This window comes from Calliopsis andreniformis, chromosome 3 (assembly GCF_051401765.1).
Source record: "Calliopsis andreniformis isolate RMS-2024a chromosome 3, iyCalAndr_principal, whole genome shotgun sequence".
Taxonomy (NCBI): Eukaryota; Metazoa; Arthropoda; class Insecta; order Hymenoptera; family Andrenidae; genus Calliopsis; species Calliopsis andreniformis.
This window is the reverse complement of record NC_135064.1, coordinates 7,875,564-7,893,879: the sequence shown is the minus strand read 5'-3', so window position 1 is coordinate 7,893,879 and position 18,316 is coordinate 7,875,564. Positions and strand designations below refer to the sequence as shown.

The 18,316-nt window shown below is 33.9% G+C and overlaps 1 protein-coding gene across 1 annotated transcript in view; it reads right to left on the bottom strand.

Moving 5' to 3' along the window:
• Positions 1-18,316, bottom strand: part of LOC143177266 (uncharacterized) — a 70,022-nt gene that overhangs the window by 5,970 nt on the left and 45,736 nt on the right. Inside the window, exons 3-6 of the mRNA XM_076375129.1 lie at positions 16,384-16,605; positions 6,483-7,435; positions 4,605-5,506; positions 880-1,243 (exon numbers count right to left, since the gene is read on the bottom strand). Coding sequence (XP_076231244.1) covers positions 880-1,243; positions 4,605-5,506; positions 6,483-7,435; positions 16,384-16,493 — 2,329 coding nt within the window. The 5' untranslated portion in view covers positions 16,494-16,605. The remainder of the gene's footprint in view (positions 1-879; positions 1,244-4,604; positions 5,507-6,482; positions 7,436-16,383; positions 16,606-18,316) is intronic.

The window sequence follows — 18,316 nt, the reverse complement described above, 5'->3', positions numbered from 1 at the left end:
GTTTGATATACTTTAAAGCTACCTTAAGACTTAACGTATTCAGAATCTGACATTAATACCATAAGTCATGAAACGAAATGTAGGTGGAGTGTCTGCGAAGGATATCATTGCGAAGTGGACTACGATGTGTTTGCTATTTGTGGAATAAACTGTGCGTGCTCATCTTTCGAGGCAGGTCAGCTGTAGAAAGAGAACTGGTTGAAGTTTTGTAAGTGATGTTTAAACTTAGAGACACTTCATCCAATAAAACTCTTCTCCAACTTCTTCAGTTGTCTACCCTACCTTCGCCTAATCTGTTCTCTAAACTTATCCTGTGTGTGTTTGCGGTAGCCATAATAATAAAAAGATCAGCAGTTTCGAAACACACAAGTAGACGAACAATTTGTCGACTTTGTAGCAAAAGTTATATTAACACGTGTTAAAGGCTGACTCAAGAATTTAATATAACCCCAGCTTTGAAGATTTGGAAGGCTAAAGAGCGGTTCCTCGAACTCAGACTTTGTATTTATTTATCCTAGGGAAATTGTTCCTATCTGATTTAGAGCTGTTGTTATCGATGACAAAAGTCCTACCATTTTTATCATTTCCACCTTCATTATTGTTGAATAGATCTAGTTTATTAATACTCTCTTGAATATTTCGATTACAGAAAAATTCGTAAATATAACTTTTATTTATACAGAATATTTAACAGAAAAGAAATAGCTCAAATATAATATCTTTCGATTTGTCAGCTGGAGGAACTCCACCTAGAGTACCTATATAGTATTGTATGTACATAGAATTAGGAAACCACCCAATAAATACTAAAGTTTAATTATTCTTTGTAGTCAATCTATTGATGTTGCCTAGTTACTACGAATATTCAATCATACTTACAATACTCCACGCCCATTACAACATCACGAAAGTTCTTCCTGGCAGTTTCCTCGTCCAAAGGCTTGTCAGTGGGTATCTGCAGGATCTCACCCTTCTGAACCAACTCGAAGACAAGATACAAATTATCTTCGTCTGGATCGTCAAGGACTTCTACCAGCTTTACCACATTGGGATGGTCCAATTTCTTCAACAAAGCTATCTCTCTGTAAACCTTAGCCAAAGGGTTCACGGTTCCCTTTCTTCCCGGAGCCATTCTACCAAAAATCCCAGCTTTCTTCATCAACTTCTTCTTGCTAAGAATCTTCATGGCGTAATGGGTTTCATCTTCTTCGTTGTAAACCAGTTTCACAATACCAAAGGAACCCTGCGACAAAAGGAATGTTCAAAAACATAATTAACGTTTTGTGACCGCAAATAACATAATTTCCTCGTTGTTTTGCTTTTTGAACTAAGAAAGATGAATTCTCTCCAATCCCACTTGCTAACTGAATTCAGAATGTTTCATCCGCTTTTGTTCCGTAAAACCAAAACGCGAGCGATGAGAAACATAATTTATAACACTTCCCTAATGAAGTATGTCCAGAATTGAATCTCTCACTTCATTTAATTTGTCATACTTAAATAAACGATGCGCGAGAATTAAAAGGAAAAGGGATATCAAAGAAAGGACAGTTCGACATTAACTAACAGAAGAACCGATTCCACAAATGCTTTTGCTTCTCATTCATGCTATTCTCGAAAACTCATCACACGTGAGGTCTGTCATATTAACTATATCTTGTAATTAGTCGTTGGATGATCTATTTTGTGACAGATAATTTCAAGGGACGTATTGCCAATGTGTACGATTGTGCTGAAATTGATGATAAGCAGAGAAGTAAATCTTACGATACAACAGTCACTTTCTTGTTTGGAAAGCGTAGTGCTATACCTTCATTAGATGATGAAGATAAGACGTCGAGGTGCTCAAACAATCCCCCCCGAGAACGGCTTTAAAGTAATCGCGCTTTACTGCCCATTTCTTCCCAACCCCTCCATTTCTCTTTCCGTGTGATCACCCTCAAGTGCTGCCATTATTAAGATGTACGCTCTAACAACGACAAAGAAGCTCATACAAAAGGTCACGTGAATCATCACGTTTGATATAATTTTATAGTTTACAATATTATCATAACAAAGTTCATAACAACCCTGATTGCACATGAAAAGCGATTGTACTACCTCTCGGGCGTGCTTTAGTCTGATGTCTCACCTGTTATGAGCGCCTATTTTTAGCAGGATAAACACACCCTAAGTGGATTAATTATTCTCAAGGCTTTTGGATTTTTTTATGATAATGTTAAATTATGAAGAATGTTAGAATAAAGAATGCTTTGCGAGTGAATGTATTTGTTTCTGGTTATAATTTCCATAAAATGAGTCATAATAGTAATTAATTATGTACTTTAACCATTCGTCTGCAACTTTATTTTTATCAACGCTGGCGCATGTAAACTGGGAAGTCCATGCAGTTTGTTTATTTTTGTGTTTCAAAAAATCCAAAAAATTTGTGTATACTTCTAAGTTTCTAAAATGTCATCTAATAGTTTTTGTTGTTATATGAGCCGTTCACAGGTCAAAGTGATTAACTCAACTTTTTGAATTTTTAAAAATTGTATGGTTAAAACATTTGACCGATGTTTACATTTTTATATTTAAAATAAATATAAATATTTTTGTTTTTATGAAGTTAATCGATTTGACAAATCAGCGGTTCATGTGTTGCTTATGGTCTCAGGTTTTGTACCTTTCTCAACATAGAGAAAATTCAAAAACAAAAATGGTCTGGATTGTAAAAAGAACAGGTTACAGAGTGTTAATAAATTTTAATCGTCATTTCTTCGTTATTAATATAATTAAAACCGTAATATAATTGTACAAATCAACGTAATTTTTATTTAAAGTTTATCCGTAAAAAAAGAACCCAGAAGTATGATTTTCATGGCATAATTTAAATAACATTAAATACAAATGTACCGATAAATATTAATTCCAAATCTTTCATTGGCAGCCCGGTAGCGACGATTCAATTTCAACTTGGAGTACAGTTTGAAAAGACACGATCAGAGAGGAAAGATTGAATCGTCGACGTGAAACTTAAAAGCTCGAAAGGACGCGTTCTCACTTGAAAGGAGTTACTTTTTTCTCCCAACCGCTCGAGACGGTTTCTTGAATTCACCTCTACGACATCAACCGTCGGGGACGAACTTTGCAAACTATATTTTCTCTTTGACCTATCTGTTTCTTTGCTAACTTTCTTGGAAAAATTTTGCGTAAGCAGAATTCTGTATTGTGTTGCTTTGTTAATTGAAATAAATCATTACAAAATTTTACGTTAGAATACCTAGGAAAAGAAATATACTTGTAGAAAAAATGGAAAGGATAGTTAAAAGCTATACATATAATGTACAACCCATTAGAAAAAAGAGTCTGAAACTTTAAGAATCTATGATATTCATCAAATGGAGTAAAAAATGTCTAAGCAACATTGGTTCTAGAGTCAATTGTTTTATAAAAAATACAAAAGTTTGTTTCCACGTTTGTTATAGATGATCGATGTCGTTCTTGGATTTTAATGCAAATTTACCTTCGTGGATCATACGTCGACTTACATCCTATGTTTTGTTTTGTACAACATGCATTAGTTACTCGTTTTCTATTCATAATTTCAGCACATTATTTATCCATGATAACTAGACTAAAGTTTTTTAAATGTTTTCACAAAGAAGAAATCCAAAAGATTTAAGTCATTTTACTACCCTTCATTTTATCCTTCATTTTAATGAAGGAGGCCATTAGCACTAATTCGATTTGTTACAGACAAGTTTGTGTCTTTGTATCATTTTAATAGTCTTTGCTAACATTAATAATAATTGTAAAAATAAATGTATTATTATTTCACAATAATGCACATATGTATATGATATAAATTGATTTCACATTGAAAGAATTGATTTTAGAATCTATCAGTTGGCTACATATTTTGTACTCATCACAGTAAGAATTATGAGCTATATAGATCCAAGCCTTTTGTTTGTAACACCCTCTAGGGAACCTAGAGGTGCTATACTACTACTAGAAGTACTATACACTACTATACGTAGTGCAAAGTATATTAGTGAACAGCCGGCTTAAACTTCTGGGAAATACATTTCTCAAGGGTAAATGATTCTCTTTAAAATAATTTACAGCAGTGAAAGGCGTTGTGTGCTTTGATCGAGCGGGGACTGAGTCGAAGAGGATCCGCTAACATTTTTTCGTCCTCGGTGAGTAATATTACGTTGTAAGTGTGGCATGAGGCAATTCTCGACAGTCAGCTGTAATTGCCGCGATCTTACTAACCTCTTAATAGGCAAGAACAGTAACATGCAAATTACCGAGAAAGATGATTCCTATTAGTCACGTCTAAAGAAGTAAAGCTTGGAACAAAACCTGTGTTTAGGAAGAATGAATAACAGCGAAGAATAATATAGATATAACTGATCTCTAGAAAGGAGAAAAATTTCTATTCAAATAATAGATTTTCACAATTTATCAGATATAAAATTCCATAAACTGCTCCCCATTTTTCCAGAAAGAAGACAGTTATCAATCACATCTTCACCTATTCCTCTTTATCTTCACCATATCAATGTTTCGATTTATGTCTCCCTTACGAAAGTAGTAGAAACAAGGTTGTAACTCACCTGTCCTATGGTATCCAGAAGCTTGTACTGGTTTAACTGAAAAGCACCTTGTCTGTTGTCAATCGAGACCCTTCTGCTTTCCCTGAGAGGTCTTCTCCTGTTTCTGGGCGATCCCTGGGGGCTTCCATAAGGGGAGTAAGGACAGTAAGGATAAATGGGCCTCACGCTAACATTAGAAGCATCTCCAAGGAATCTCTGACTTGTTCCCACATCTCCAGGTGAGGATATTTTTCTCAGAGGGGGATCGTCAGTGATGTCTGCGGATGCTAAAGTATGTATCCCTATTTCGCTACTGCTAAGTGTTGAAATACTCCTTGTCTCGAGTAAAGACACGTTCTTGGATCCAGTCGATGATATTATAGACTGAGTGGCGTCGTCCTGTTTAGATATTTGCAGGGATATTCTCCTATCTGTCGAATGTAGCTCCCTGTCTGTTTTATCTTCTGACTGGGTTGACAGCAACTGATACATCTTCACCGACCTGGGAAGAGTCTTGAATTGGCTGTTGTCTTTCTGAAGACCAGTTTTGTATTTCGAAGTTTCTTGGATTGAAAAATTGTCAATAAGTTCTTCCTCTATCAATTCACCGGTTACAGTTACAGACTGTTGTACATCAATTTTAGATTTTGATTGGTCACTGATTTCGGCAGCTTCTTTGGCGGTAATACTTCGAACGCTCGAATTTGGGGAGGACGGACTAGTGCGTTGATGAATCATTTGATTTAAAGCATTTTTGGACGTTGAAAACATTGACAGACGATTGATCGATTCACTCAGGGTTTGAATGTCAATAACATCTTTAGATACGTTCTTCAGTCTCGTTGAAATACAAGTCTTTGAAGTATCAAAAACATCTGGGTCGCTCTTCATTGAAATGTTGCTGTCTGTTGCGGACAATTCTTCTGACAAAGAAAAGATTCGTTCGTTATATTTTATTACTATTACTATTCGTTTATTATATTTTATTAGCATGTTTCTGATTTCTAAATACAATGAAAGTAACAAGTGAAAATAGCAAAGAGAATAGCAGTGTTTTACAAGAAAGTAATACTTGTTTTTATAATATATTGACACTTCATGCTACTAATTAGTAATCCGACGTTGACGCATAGAGAAAATGGTTTAACGTATATTATTCTCTAAACAAAATTTACATTAGCCTATAATCAGTTTTAAGATAATCTAGTTAATAGTATAAAAATTAATCATCTTAAGGATTTTTAAATGAATAAATATAAGTCCTATTTAAAAATTAAATTGCAAAACTTGTACATATGTACATCATTATTTTATTATTGATTCCTAATAAATATTTATTTTTGAATTTTTAATTCAAATACTACCCTTTGCAAAAAGTTTTCAATCAAATGTGATAATACGAAATTAGTTATACATATCGTACTTTTTGAAAATGTAAAATACTACCATACCATACTCATCTAATATTCCTATGTGTTTTATATTCATACGATAGTATTTTACATTTCAAAAATTACAATATTTTTGAATAGTTTTATGTTGTTAAGTTTGATCGAAAATTTTTTGCTAAGAGTAGTATTATTCGAGATCTCGAAGTACTTAAACGTATTTCTTTAGGTTAACTTCGCTTACTTTGGATAACGTAAGTAGATAATTCTAATAGGAATTCTATCATTCATCATACCATGATCCAATTTCAAATAAGCTCCTTACTAGTAATGCACCCGAATACTCAATTTCCGTAATCCTAATTTTCTGCCAAATTGGCAACCCGAATCTTCTCCTACAACTAGAATCTCGTGTTCTGCATTCCGCAATAGCAGCAGATTGAATTTCAGGCTCCAAGCACATAGTCGTTATTATCACGTACTACTGAGACTACTGAGATAGTATACTCACCATCACTGACATGTTTCATGAGGTGACACAGGTTATCTAGGTTTTCCTGTCCAGGGGACGCTTCATCCCTTAGTATCTCTTTCATCTCATCGATATTCGACATGTCTAGTCCTGCACTGGACACATTTCTGTGTACCTCTGTACTCGGCATTTTGTCACTTTCAATGTTTACTATCTCTTCAGTGAGATTTTCCTTGGCCTTAACAGCGATAAACCTTGAGTTCAATCGTTTAGGTCCAGTGGACGAGCGTCTTCTCTCTTTCAGAAACGAGGAAAGATCCTGCAGAACATCCGTGGATGAGGAACTTCGCCTGTCTTCGTCAAAGGTGCCCAAATTACTCGCGTAACCACTGCTTTCGCTTCTTGGCCTGATAATCCTAGGACCTCTTGACTGTAGGATTTCGCGAAGCTTTGGTAGCCCTTCTGCTTCTTCGAGAAATAGAGCACTGTCTTTTCGAACTTCGACAATTTCTTGGTCCGACAAGTCCTCAGGACTGGACGTAATCCTAGACGAGTCCTCGCACTCCTTTGTTCTCAGGGAGTCTTCAGAGGGTAGCTTGATAGTCACTTTGCTGTCCAGTTCACTAAACTTTTCTATCCCGCGATCGTTAGACTTTTCAGGATCCAACTTTGTCGCGAAACTTTTCTGCCTAGAAAGTATTGATCCTTCTCTTAAGAAGCGAGGATCCTGAGCTGCACTCACAAACGATAGTAGCTGCTCTGTCTTCGGTGCACAGTGGAACCTGTCTGTTTCAGCAGATACCACCGATCGCTTCGTCTCGAAACTTCGAATCGAAGAAAGATGTTCCGTGGCGGCGTTAGAGTCTAATGGAAAAACAATATTTCTCGAGGATTCCAATGGTACATCTAGCGAAGAATCTTTCGACTCTGACGGAGAAACTGTTAACGACTTTGGGATGGACCCTGGTGACTCTTCATCAACTGCACTGTGTCTGGAATTAAAAGTATTTGCCTGAGTTAATTCTAACTTTACAATTAGCTATAAGCATTGAATCTGTGAGTTAAAGAACAGTAGAAGCCCAAAAACCATATTTCATATTAAGTCCACTTACTTTCTGTGTGAATTGATGCACTTTGACTTTGAGATTATTTGAAAATGGCTAACTTTTTACTTGAACTGTTCTTTAATTCACCGATTTCATTAGTTTATGGATAGTAAAAAATTTGATTTAATTTTTGATTTTAGTATATTTTTGCAGTATCATTCATGGGTTTAGAATGTATTTACCTATAGTTTATCTAACTTCGTTGAAAATCATGAAAATATTTTCCAGATCGTGGATGAGAACAACGATAAGAAAATATTTTTTGATGCAACGTATGAATATTTGATACGAGTCGACTGTTTACTACGTTTCAGATTATACAACGAAAGATGCAATGTGAATTATTCATGCATGTAGATAGATCATTTGATGCGAAACCTTAACCGGTTTGTATCGAGCGGCTTCAACCGTAAAGTACTGTTACCTGTTTTAATATGATTATAAATCATAGTGCCCTAATTATATGTACTCGTTTTTTACCCTTTCTTGTTACCTTTGATATAGGACATTGGACATACATATCTCTCATGAATTTCAAAAGTGACACAACTCAGAAAAGTATGTTCTTCAGGAAAAACAAAAAACTATTTATGAACTTAGAAGAAAATTGTTTATTAAATAAATCCTATTGATATAAGAAGCAATTTTACTTAATGAAAGTTATCTTAGTTAAATAATATGTCTGAAAAATAGTTACATCTTACTTGAATTAGATGATTTTCTGGTCACAATTTAAATAATTTGTAATTTATATTTGAAGATTTCTTTGAATAAACTCTACATATGTTTGTGCTTAACTAATAAAATTTTTAGAATGAGTTGGGGTGAATTTTCCAAACTGATTCATAGTTGTAATTCGAAAATCGCGCTTTTTAAGGTGTGTCACATTTGAAATATGTGCGATATGTTAGCGATATGTAAGCGATAGGTAGTATAGCTAACAATAAGTCAGCATAAGCATTCCTTATGAAAGATATTTACTTCATATTGAGACACGTGCCAAATGATCAGCCAGGTATATGCGAATTTGTCCGATAACGTGTGCTGATTTTTGGTTGTTCAATAAAACCTTATGGAAATTCACCCTGTGGAGTGTAATCTTTTAATCATTTACAAATCTACATCCTCTAACCACCTTGTTAGCCATTATACAGGATACAACACATTCATTTTCTGTAATAATGACATAACTAAAAAAATAGTCGCTTGTGAATTGTTAGTACAAAACAGAATGGTTTTTGTTAGTATAAATAGAAGCAAATATCACTATTTACTATTGACTACAGTTTCGTTTTTAACATTATTCACCCAGTTTCCACACATTTTGCAACTGACTGCTTTCTATTACTTCTACACCAAATAATTCAAGGACAGGAATATTTTAACATACTCAAAGTGATAATGTGTATTTAATTTACAATATGTCGGTAACAAGTCACGTGAGAAATGCAAAAATAACATGATATCATGGGACATATCAATGATCCTTGTCGGACGCAACAGTGTGGAAGAATGACAGAAGGTCGAGTAGGTGGCACCGATTAAATGTCACACGCAGAGTGGACTTCATTGTGTTTCGTCCATCGTTGAAATCTCATATTCGACAAAAAATTGACATAAAAATGCTATAGTATATCTTACGCAAAAATGGATAACATAAAACTATTTTCATATCGATTTCATCTAACATGGAAACATTTATTCTATCTTTTATATCTGAGAATAATGTTATACTATTTGGAATATCACATAAGAAATAAATGATCTCCGCAAATAAGCTATCAGAAGCTGAAAACAGAATTCTTAAAAAAATGCCTACTTTTTTAAACACTCCTACATTAGCTAAAACTTATTCAAAATCCCATTACCCAAAATTAAAGTTGATGGTCTATTTGTGTATTAGAAAATACTCCACGCAATTAAATGAAAATTGAAAATCTTTTACTTGTGACACCTTTTTATTGGAATATAGCACAATGATATGAAAAAGTTTTTCTGATACTCTTTTATGAGATTTCAAATTAAACTAATTGTTACGTTCTTCGAACTGTATCAATTATTTCCGACGAATGCTATAGCCTACTGCTCTTTTTGATAAGGATACTTAATTTCACCCTAGAGAATAAAGGCATGACTGGCAAAGACTAGAAGACAAATGACCAAAGGCTAATAGATGTCAGAATTCTGGAAATCAGCGTCATATTTATGAGCTGGCGAGGTCACGATCGAATCGATGAGCCTCGTGAGCAATCCAAACGAAAGTTTTAATCTCCAGGGGGGCGGAGCTCATTAAATCGTCTGCAGGGTAGAGCATATGCCTCTTGAAAGAGCGGTGATTTGCAATTGAGATCACGCTGGCTAGAATGACGAAAATATGAAATTTAAATTGATGCTCGCCATCTCTAACCCTGAGAGACATAAACTCGAAGCTGTAACAGTGATGCGAGAGTGAAGAATGTTTTCCTTTCAACTGAATTACCTAACCTTCGTAGAGATATATTTAATCCTGACCATTGATGCATTAAAGTTTTACTAGAAAAACACTATTTACCGAATTTACTACAAATAGAGGTTTCTATGACAGTAATTTGATTTTATAGTGAAGCCTAAATTTTATGAGATTGATATTTCGTGGATAGTAGGTTATTTTAGGGATTGAAGGATGTATTTAGTGAAGTGAATACTGACGCCATTAGTGAGACATTGTACATGAAACATTCCGCTATTTGAAACTGTCATGACTCCAGATGATTTTAAATGATGCTAGTTCATGAAGTTCTTCTGTAGATATTAATGTAATTTATACCATGTGATGTTAACCTTTCCTTTTCTGACTTACGAGGGATACTACTGAGATGTCCAGCTCCGATTTTTGTCTTCTTTTAATATGTTGTGAAATACAAAAATCGCAGAGACATGTATTTTTCATACGTGTCTAATTTCAGTTTTAAAGAGTGAAAGGGTCCTTGAAAATAGAAAATCGTTACTCCACCAATACATTGTTTTGCCTTTATAAACAGGAAATATTTCAAAAATATATAGTGTTTTAGGAACAGTACGGATAATTAGGCGAACTATCAATGAAGTGAACTTATAATCTGCACTTTTTCTTAAACACAATTTGTTTTCCAGATATTTAATATTTATAGAAACAAATCGACGCATTGGTAAAATAATGATTTTCGAACCTTAATGAGCATCCATAAAAAATACGTGTCTCTTCGATTTCTGTGTTTCACAACTTATTAAAAATACAAAAGAAATCGGTGCGGGACATTCCAGTAGCGTCCCTTGTTAGCAATATGTCTACGTATCAATTAAACTCAAAGTTAGGAATTTCGAATTCTCGTTTATAGGAGTGAATGCAACTAATTATGGCAAGTTCAGTACAGTAGTTCCATTCGATCAAAAGATGAGGCAAAGGAGAGGAAACTCTGATAATTCCAACGCGACTACGCCACGTCTCCTTCCAATTTGCAACGCTGCGAATAAAAGCCAGAGATTATGTCATTCCTAGCATTTATTGGTTCAGTTCGTGCTGAGCACAATTGATCAGCGTTACAATAGTGATTTACAAGTTAAATCAGACTCTTATCTTTCCCGTGACGCAGGTGGAAAACAGGGATACGCTCCATTGACCAGTCTGCATTGTTTGCCGATAAATGGAGGGATATCACCTTTGCTGGGACACTGAGCGATTTGCCTGTCTATCAGTCGTTTATAGTGCAAGCATAATTCCAGCTACATGTGGATACTGTGTCGCAGCTATGTAATAGTGTTCTGATTATTCTGAACTATGTTCCCAAAATGGGTCAGCCTTTGTCAAAGAATTGATTCGATTATTTAACACACATGCCGCAAAAAGAAACTTGACGGATTTAGTCAGTAAGTTGATCAGTCACCCGCGAAGGATTTGTGGAACATGCTTACATAAAGAAACTCTATGTAACTCTAAGTTTCACAGCAGTAGCATATAATTGTTGACACAAAGACTACCATCTGGAATTTAACCTTATTAGGTCAATATACAGAATGGTCCACTTAAACCAGATCACCTAAGATTCTGTAACAATATAATAACAATATAATAAATATCTAATATGCAATCTGAATGGTACCAAAAGACTAATACACGTTGGAAAGAATACTTTTTTAAGGTTATCTTTTCGGGAGTTTTAAAAGTAATAGATGTTTTTTGCACATAATTTGTGTCCATCAAGATCATAATTTACAGACGATTTGAACTTAAAAAAGAATTATTCTTTGCAATGTAATGGTAAATTCCATGTAAGATATATTTTATATCTTCATGATAGGAACAGAAATTTATGACCTGGTTAGATGAACCATTTTGTATACTACCTTCGGCAAGAAGGTTTTGGCCAAGTACAACGATATGAAATTATTGTAAAAAATTTTAGTTTTTGAAATGTAAAATACTATCGTATGTATATAAAACATATGACAAAATTAGATGGGTTTAGTACGGTAGTATTTTACATTTTCAAAAATTACAATATTTTTAAATAACTTCGTATTCCAGCGTTTAACCGAAAACTTTTTGTCAGAGGTAGTATTACTACCTACTCATTGCCAGTACCGAAAAAGTTAAGTGTTAAAGCTATGAATGTCTTGAAGGATTTTGAGAGTATCGGAATGCAGCAACAGTAATACGATTACATAGAGTTAAGAGGAGTGTACCTCAGGTTTAAACAGTCGGGATAACGAACGAACACGATAACGCAGCTTTACTGAAAAAGTTTCGTAAATTGGAGATTGATCTGTTGCGCGTAAAATGAGAGAGGATCACAATTTTTACGTGTCTCTACTCAACGTCATAGGACCGTCCGGATTTCCGACTATCAGTGTGAACACACGAGACCAGGTTCGTAACCAAGAGCGAAAAAATGCACTGACACGTGAATCGTTTCGCGTATATTCACGTAATTCTACCTGGAACGTGCGTCGTTTCATGGTTTTTGCGCTCGATACGGTCACGAGACACGTAACATATTTATACTAGAGCCGATGGAACGGACGTGTAGAGCAGGAACTGATCAGCGCGCAACAGGACGCAAAAAATGGAACCATTACTGCACCGACGAATTGCCTGAAGTCATGCTTGGCATCAGTTTTTCGCTGCGTTGCATAAAAATTAATGGAACAGCTAAATGTGATCGGATAGAAGAGGTACCTGTGCAGTGGAATCAATACACCTCTGGGACTAGAACTACACTACCGTACACTGCTACAGTACTACCTCTTAGATTGCGGCGATTTTTGCCTTGTTAGCTATGGCTCCATGCCCTCGTCAGGTCTTGGAACTGAGTTGTTGCAAGTTTTTTATTTCAAATTTTCAATTATAAGTACAAAATTTTATTTTGAACAAACATGGAGAACAACATTTTGAAATAAAGAATCATTTCAATTATCTACGTTATATTGTTATTTTAAAAACAAATTTCACGTAATTAAAAACAAATATATTGCTTTAAAATAGTTTTCTATTTAAATTCATTCATTCAGGTAAAATAACAGGTAATTTTATCACAAGAGGTTGTAATGAAATTACCTAATATTTTAATTAAAGGATCTAGTTTCTATTTCACTACAATAAATTGTTAAATTCAGAGTTCTGGATTTTTAAAATGTAACCGTGTTTTATTTCACAATTGCTCTCGCTGCAAACATGTTTGTAAATAATATTTTCAAGTAAATAATACAAGTACATGTATGTATGTGCCTGAATTCGTGTACGTAACACATTGCGAGAATATTTATCTCTGATGCAGTTATTAATATTGACGTAATTAGGAGTTATTTTAGGAAACATTTATATAAATATGAAATAGCAAGAGAAATAAAAGATTATTTCATTTAATACACAAGTAACGAAATAGTTGAAAGAAGGATCATTTGCGATAACGTGTAATTATTTAAAAATAATATGTGGCTAAATAAGATGATACATTATTTAAGTAACTATATATTTGCTAAATATTTTATTTAAATAAAACCCAAGATTTAAGACAGCTTTGTAGGAAAAACCGAAATATTATATTGTTACACTATATTCTTTTCGGGTTCACTACTATATTTAAATACGTGATGGAATTTAATTAAAACATTCGTATATGTAGAGTAAGAGTACTTAATACTGGACATTAGCTATATATTTAAAAAATGAAATGCAACAAAGCAGCCAAGCTGCAAACGCGATAGCAGGGAATCTCCTCTTTACTTTTGCAATTTGGTCACTTTGTTATGTTTCATTTGTTAAAGATATATTTAGTATTAGATATTATCCAATATTAGGTACACTTACCCTACGTTAACAAAAACTTTTTTAAATGGATTGTTATCGATACATGTTAACAATACCTAAAAAATGAGTACAAGTACTTTATACGTCCAACAATCTTAGCAACAAATAAAGTAATAATTAATGAACTGAAAATAATTAACATTGATTTTCACCCGTAAAAAATTTAACAAATGTTGGATAAAGTATACGTTCATTAACATGGTTGTTTATACTGACTGGTTTTCATTAAATAGAGATTATATTACTACAAGTTTTCTGCAAAAAAAAATAGAAGTAGGTAATTTAAATTACATTAGCGTCATCTATAACTTTGTAAAAATTCCGATTACATCGTATTATCCTTCATAAAAAAGCAATAAAAGTCTACATGTACTATTTTTATCTGTGATCAATTTACACACTTTCGAAATGCTTACCTAACTCGACCATTACCCGACCATATCTATCTCTAACCAAGGCTCGGATACCCACATATCTCTAATATTGGATAATGTTCCTTGTTAGTAGTTGTAGTCAGTAGAATTATTTGAAAAGTAAAAGTTAAGTGAAGTATGTATAAGAGTGTATTTACGTCACTAAAATTGATACTAGAATTTGAAAAAAGTATCTACTAAACAGATGTACATATTTTATTTTCTTTCTATTCAGTAAATGACTGAATCAAGGACCTTTGGATGTATTTCAGTTGCATATGTTCAAAAAGATACAGTGCATCATTGTTGTATTACAATGACTGTGCTTTGAACTTAAAGGCTCGCAACCATTTCAAGTTCGAGTTTAAAAAGTGAAAATTTTCTTTGTATGCTCTGTTTTGCTGCGTTTGGTGAACGAATAATTTCCACAACAATGAAGCTTTCTTTAAAGCACGACGAGAACGGGCTTTATCAGGAAAAGAATTTATTGGGTGTATTGACGTAACTAGCTGCGCTGTTTAGCGTAAAATTAGAATGCAATTTGCCTTGAGCTGGGGCACATCGCAAATGTGATAAAAGAAATGCAAATGAATGCTTTCAGGCCTGATAATCACGCGTTCAGACAGTGATAATCTATGCGTAGTCGTCTTCGCGACGTTTCCACACCAAACAATTGTGCAGCACAATGGTTGACACATCTGCTACTAAAAATACACTTGAATGTAACCAAACCATTAATTGCTTAATGGTGACAGTCAGTCACAAAATGCTACATACATTATACATGTCACCTAGTCCGAAAATTCTGGTTTTAATGAAAGTTTGCGCACACGTGGAGTATAAGGAATTACACATATATCACACAATTTTTTTTTAGTGGAATATCACTTTGACCCTTATGTCAACACTTTTCTCCATTCTCTTCATAAGATAACAGTTTTTGTTATTAAAATAGGAGTTAAGTAGATGAAATCGACACATAATCTCAGGGTTTTTCCATTTTTTTGAAATATACCTTTGTAATACTGCAAAACTCAGCAAAACTTCACATGTAGGACATATTTAATTTTTCGTACTGTATCACCCTGTTGTACAAAAATTCCCTGACATAATTGAATTTGAAATACGAAAAGTGCTAACACTTTGGGTATTTCTTTCACTCCCTCAAAGAAGATACCCATCAACAAAATATTGGTCCACGTATAACCCATTAAGCTCTACGTGCTCACAAACTTATATTAAAATCAGTATTCTCGGTTTAAGTGAAGTTCCTTGTAATATAGTTTACGCAGAACTGGGTAAAATATTATTTCAAATAGTAAATAGTCTATTTTATTTTAGTTTAGATTGTACGTGTACAAAAAAGTTATGAAAATAATATTTAAAGTAATATTTTATTTAATGGACACTAAAAAGACTGAAACTTAGATTTGAAATATTTTATTTATTTACTTTTTATTTATTCGTTACGATAAAAAATTATCTCTACTACTTTTTCGTCAAGAAATTTAATGAAAGATACGTATAATTGTATTAAAAAACAGGATTAAAAACTTTATTTTGTTTAAAAAAGAAATTTAGTTTGCAACTACAAATTCTTCGATTGTAATATTAACGTTCTTCTAGATCTATTTTCACTGTCAAAAAACATCCTACATAATTCGTGCTTTAGATTATTCAACTACAAAAATTGTATTAAACAAAATTTCATTTCCTATTTAAAATACGATGTTATTTAAACTATAGAATGACAATTGCTAAAAACAGTATTTGAAACATTTTTTCTATAAATTTTACGCAACACTGAATTTATGTATACTTCGTGACTAACTGTAGCTACCTTGTGACGTAGAGAATCCATGATGAATGACCCTCATTAATACATTTTATCTGAGACTCATTCATGTGTGAGCAGCTTCAAGAACAACCCGCATATGCTAGCTGCATAAATATTACAGTTCCTTATTACCATAAAATGCTTCTCACATCTATTTTCACGAGAGTGATTTCACATTCCAAGGAAAAGTGGTACTTACTCTGGATGGGAGGAGGAGTGGGCGGAAGATCGCGTCGATGGCTAGAAAAACGATACTCACCCGTGGTTTTCGCGTTTACATACGACGAGCACGTAACGGAATGGAATGTGTATCGTGCCGCGTTTTGCGTCGTCGTCGCCTGTTACACCTGCCTGATTTACGAGCGTCATTCACGTGCGCACGCGAACGTGGCATACCCACCCGACAGAAAAAGCGCACAAGTTACGCGGTTGTTCGACGAACTCGCGTGTTAGTCAGCTCGGCTCCACCCTGCTCGTTCCCCTGTTTAATTCAATCAACACAAGCAAATCCGATGAAACAGTTTTCGAGGGAATTAGATTGCGAAATAAATAGATTAGATTGCCGAGTAATCAGTTTTCAACATATTGTTTCAGTGTGAACGATCACGTCAATCACTGTGAATAAGTGGAGTTTACTGGATCGGTAATCCAATGCAAACTTTGGCATCCTAATTCGATATTCCCCCGAGCACAAAAACCTCTGTTCCTGGTATACGGGGAGAAAAAATGGGAAAGTTTATGTACATATATGTATGTGGAAAATTTATGTACATCTGTGCCAGATAACGCTTCATTTTTTAGTCATACGCTATTCTGTATTCTCTAAAATAGAGAATTGGGATGCCTGCACAATAACAACCGATCCGCTGTCGTGTATATCAGTTTGTCCAATCTTTTTAACAAACAGCTGTTATGTCAAAGTTCAGGGTTTGGGGATTTGAACATTTTACTGTGTGTGATCTACAGGAGGAAAAAACAAATTTAAAAAGTTAATTATAACAGTGATGGCCAAACCTTGTTACGATAGGAGCCACATTTCGCTTATCAGAAATACTCGAGAACTGCACCCTACATTGAAAAGATTTTATAGAGTAGTACAGGTAATTTAATAACAAATATCAGAAATCTTAAAAGATGATTCTGCACGTCAAAATAGAATAAAAATCAAGAATAACCAAATTGCGTTCGAGACTTTGTTTTAGAGTAATTGATTGTTGAGAAGATTCTCCAAATTCAAGTGAAATGTATCTGAATTGGAACTTATTCTACTGGCTTTACTTTGTCTGACTTGAGATTCATTCTACTAACTTTGCTGTAGAATAGAAGATGTACCTTTCTTAGAGAATAAGCGTATTATAAATTAATTTTAATAATGTGGACCTGGGAGTTGCAGCAAATGTTTAAAAGAAGTCGCGAGCCGCGGATTGGCCATTATTGAATTACAAGAATTTAAAAATTGGCAAAAATTGCCTGATATTTGAAAAATCGAACAGAATCATAGTTAATGTTTGTGGAATTAGTCTACGGAGAGTAGCAACTATTATATCCACTATTTTTAGATCGAACGTTGTAAAATCCACCTTCTCTGAAACAAGTACTCTCTTACATTATTTTTCATAGCTATTTGAGCACTTTGTTAAAAGTGATCGGCCTTTATTAAAACATTCATATCTCATTTTCAATAAAAGCTTCCTCCTCAGTGAATATTATTCTTGATATGAACGAATATTATCGATATCTAAAAAAACAAATGTAAGTTATATGCGGAAAATATAGATAAAAATTGTTAAATATTGTAGCTTAGCAGTGAGTTTCTTTAATGGTCTTTCTTGAATCTCCTTTCAGGTGTTTTGCAAATAAATCTACCGTTTTTTTTCTGAATTTGTACACTGGTCTCTCATTTTACGATTCATTTCATCTTACAATTTCTTAATCGAATTTACATCGCATAATTGTGATAGTCACTTTATAATTTTAAATTCATTAATAGTCGTCATGTTACTAAAAAGATTTTGAACATACAAAACATATCAGTAGTATCAGAGATACGAACATCTTAATTAGCTTTCGCCAAATGTACAAGTATGTCTGTACCTATAATTGGTTGGTGATGTAAGTAGGTACATTAGTGGCTCTCAGAGTCATTGCTTTCTCTAAATGCTTACGTATAATTCATAAACGAAGATTCTTGA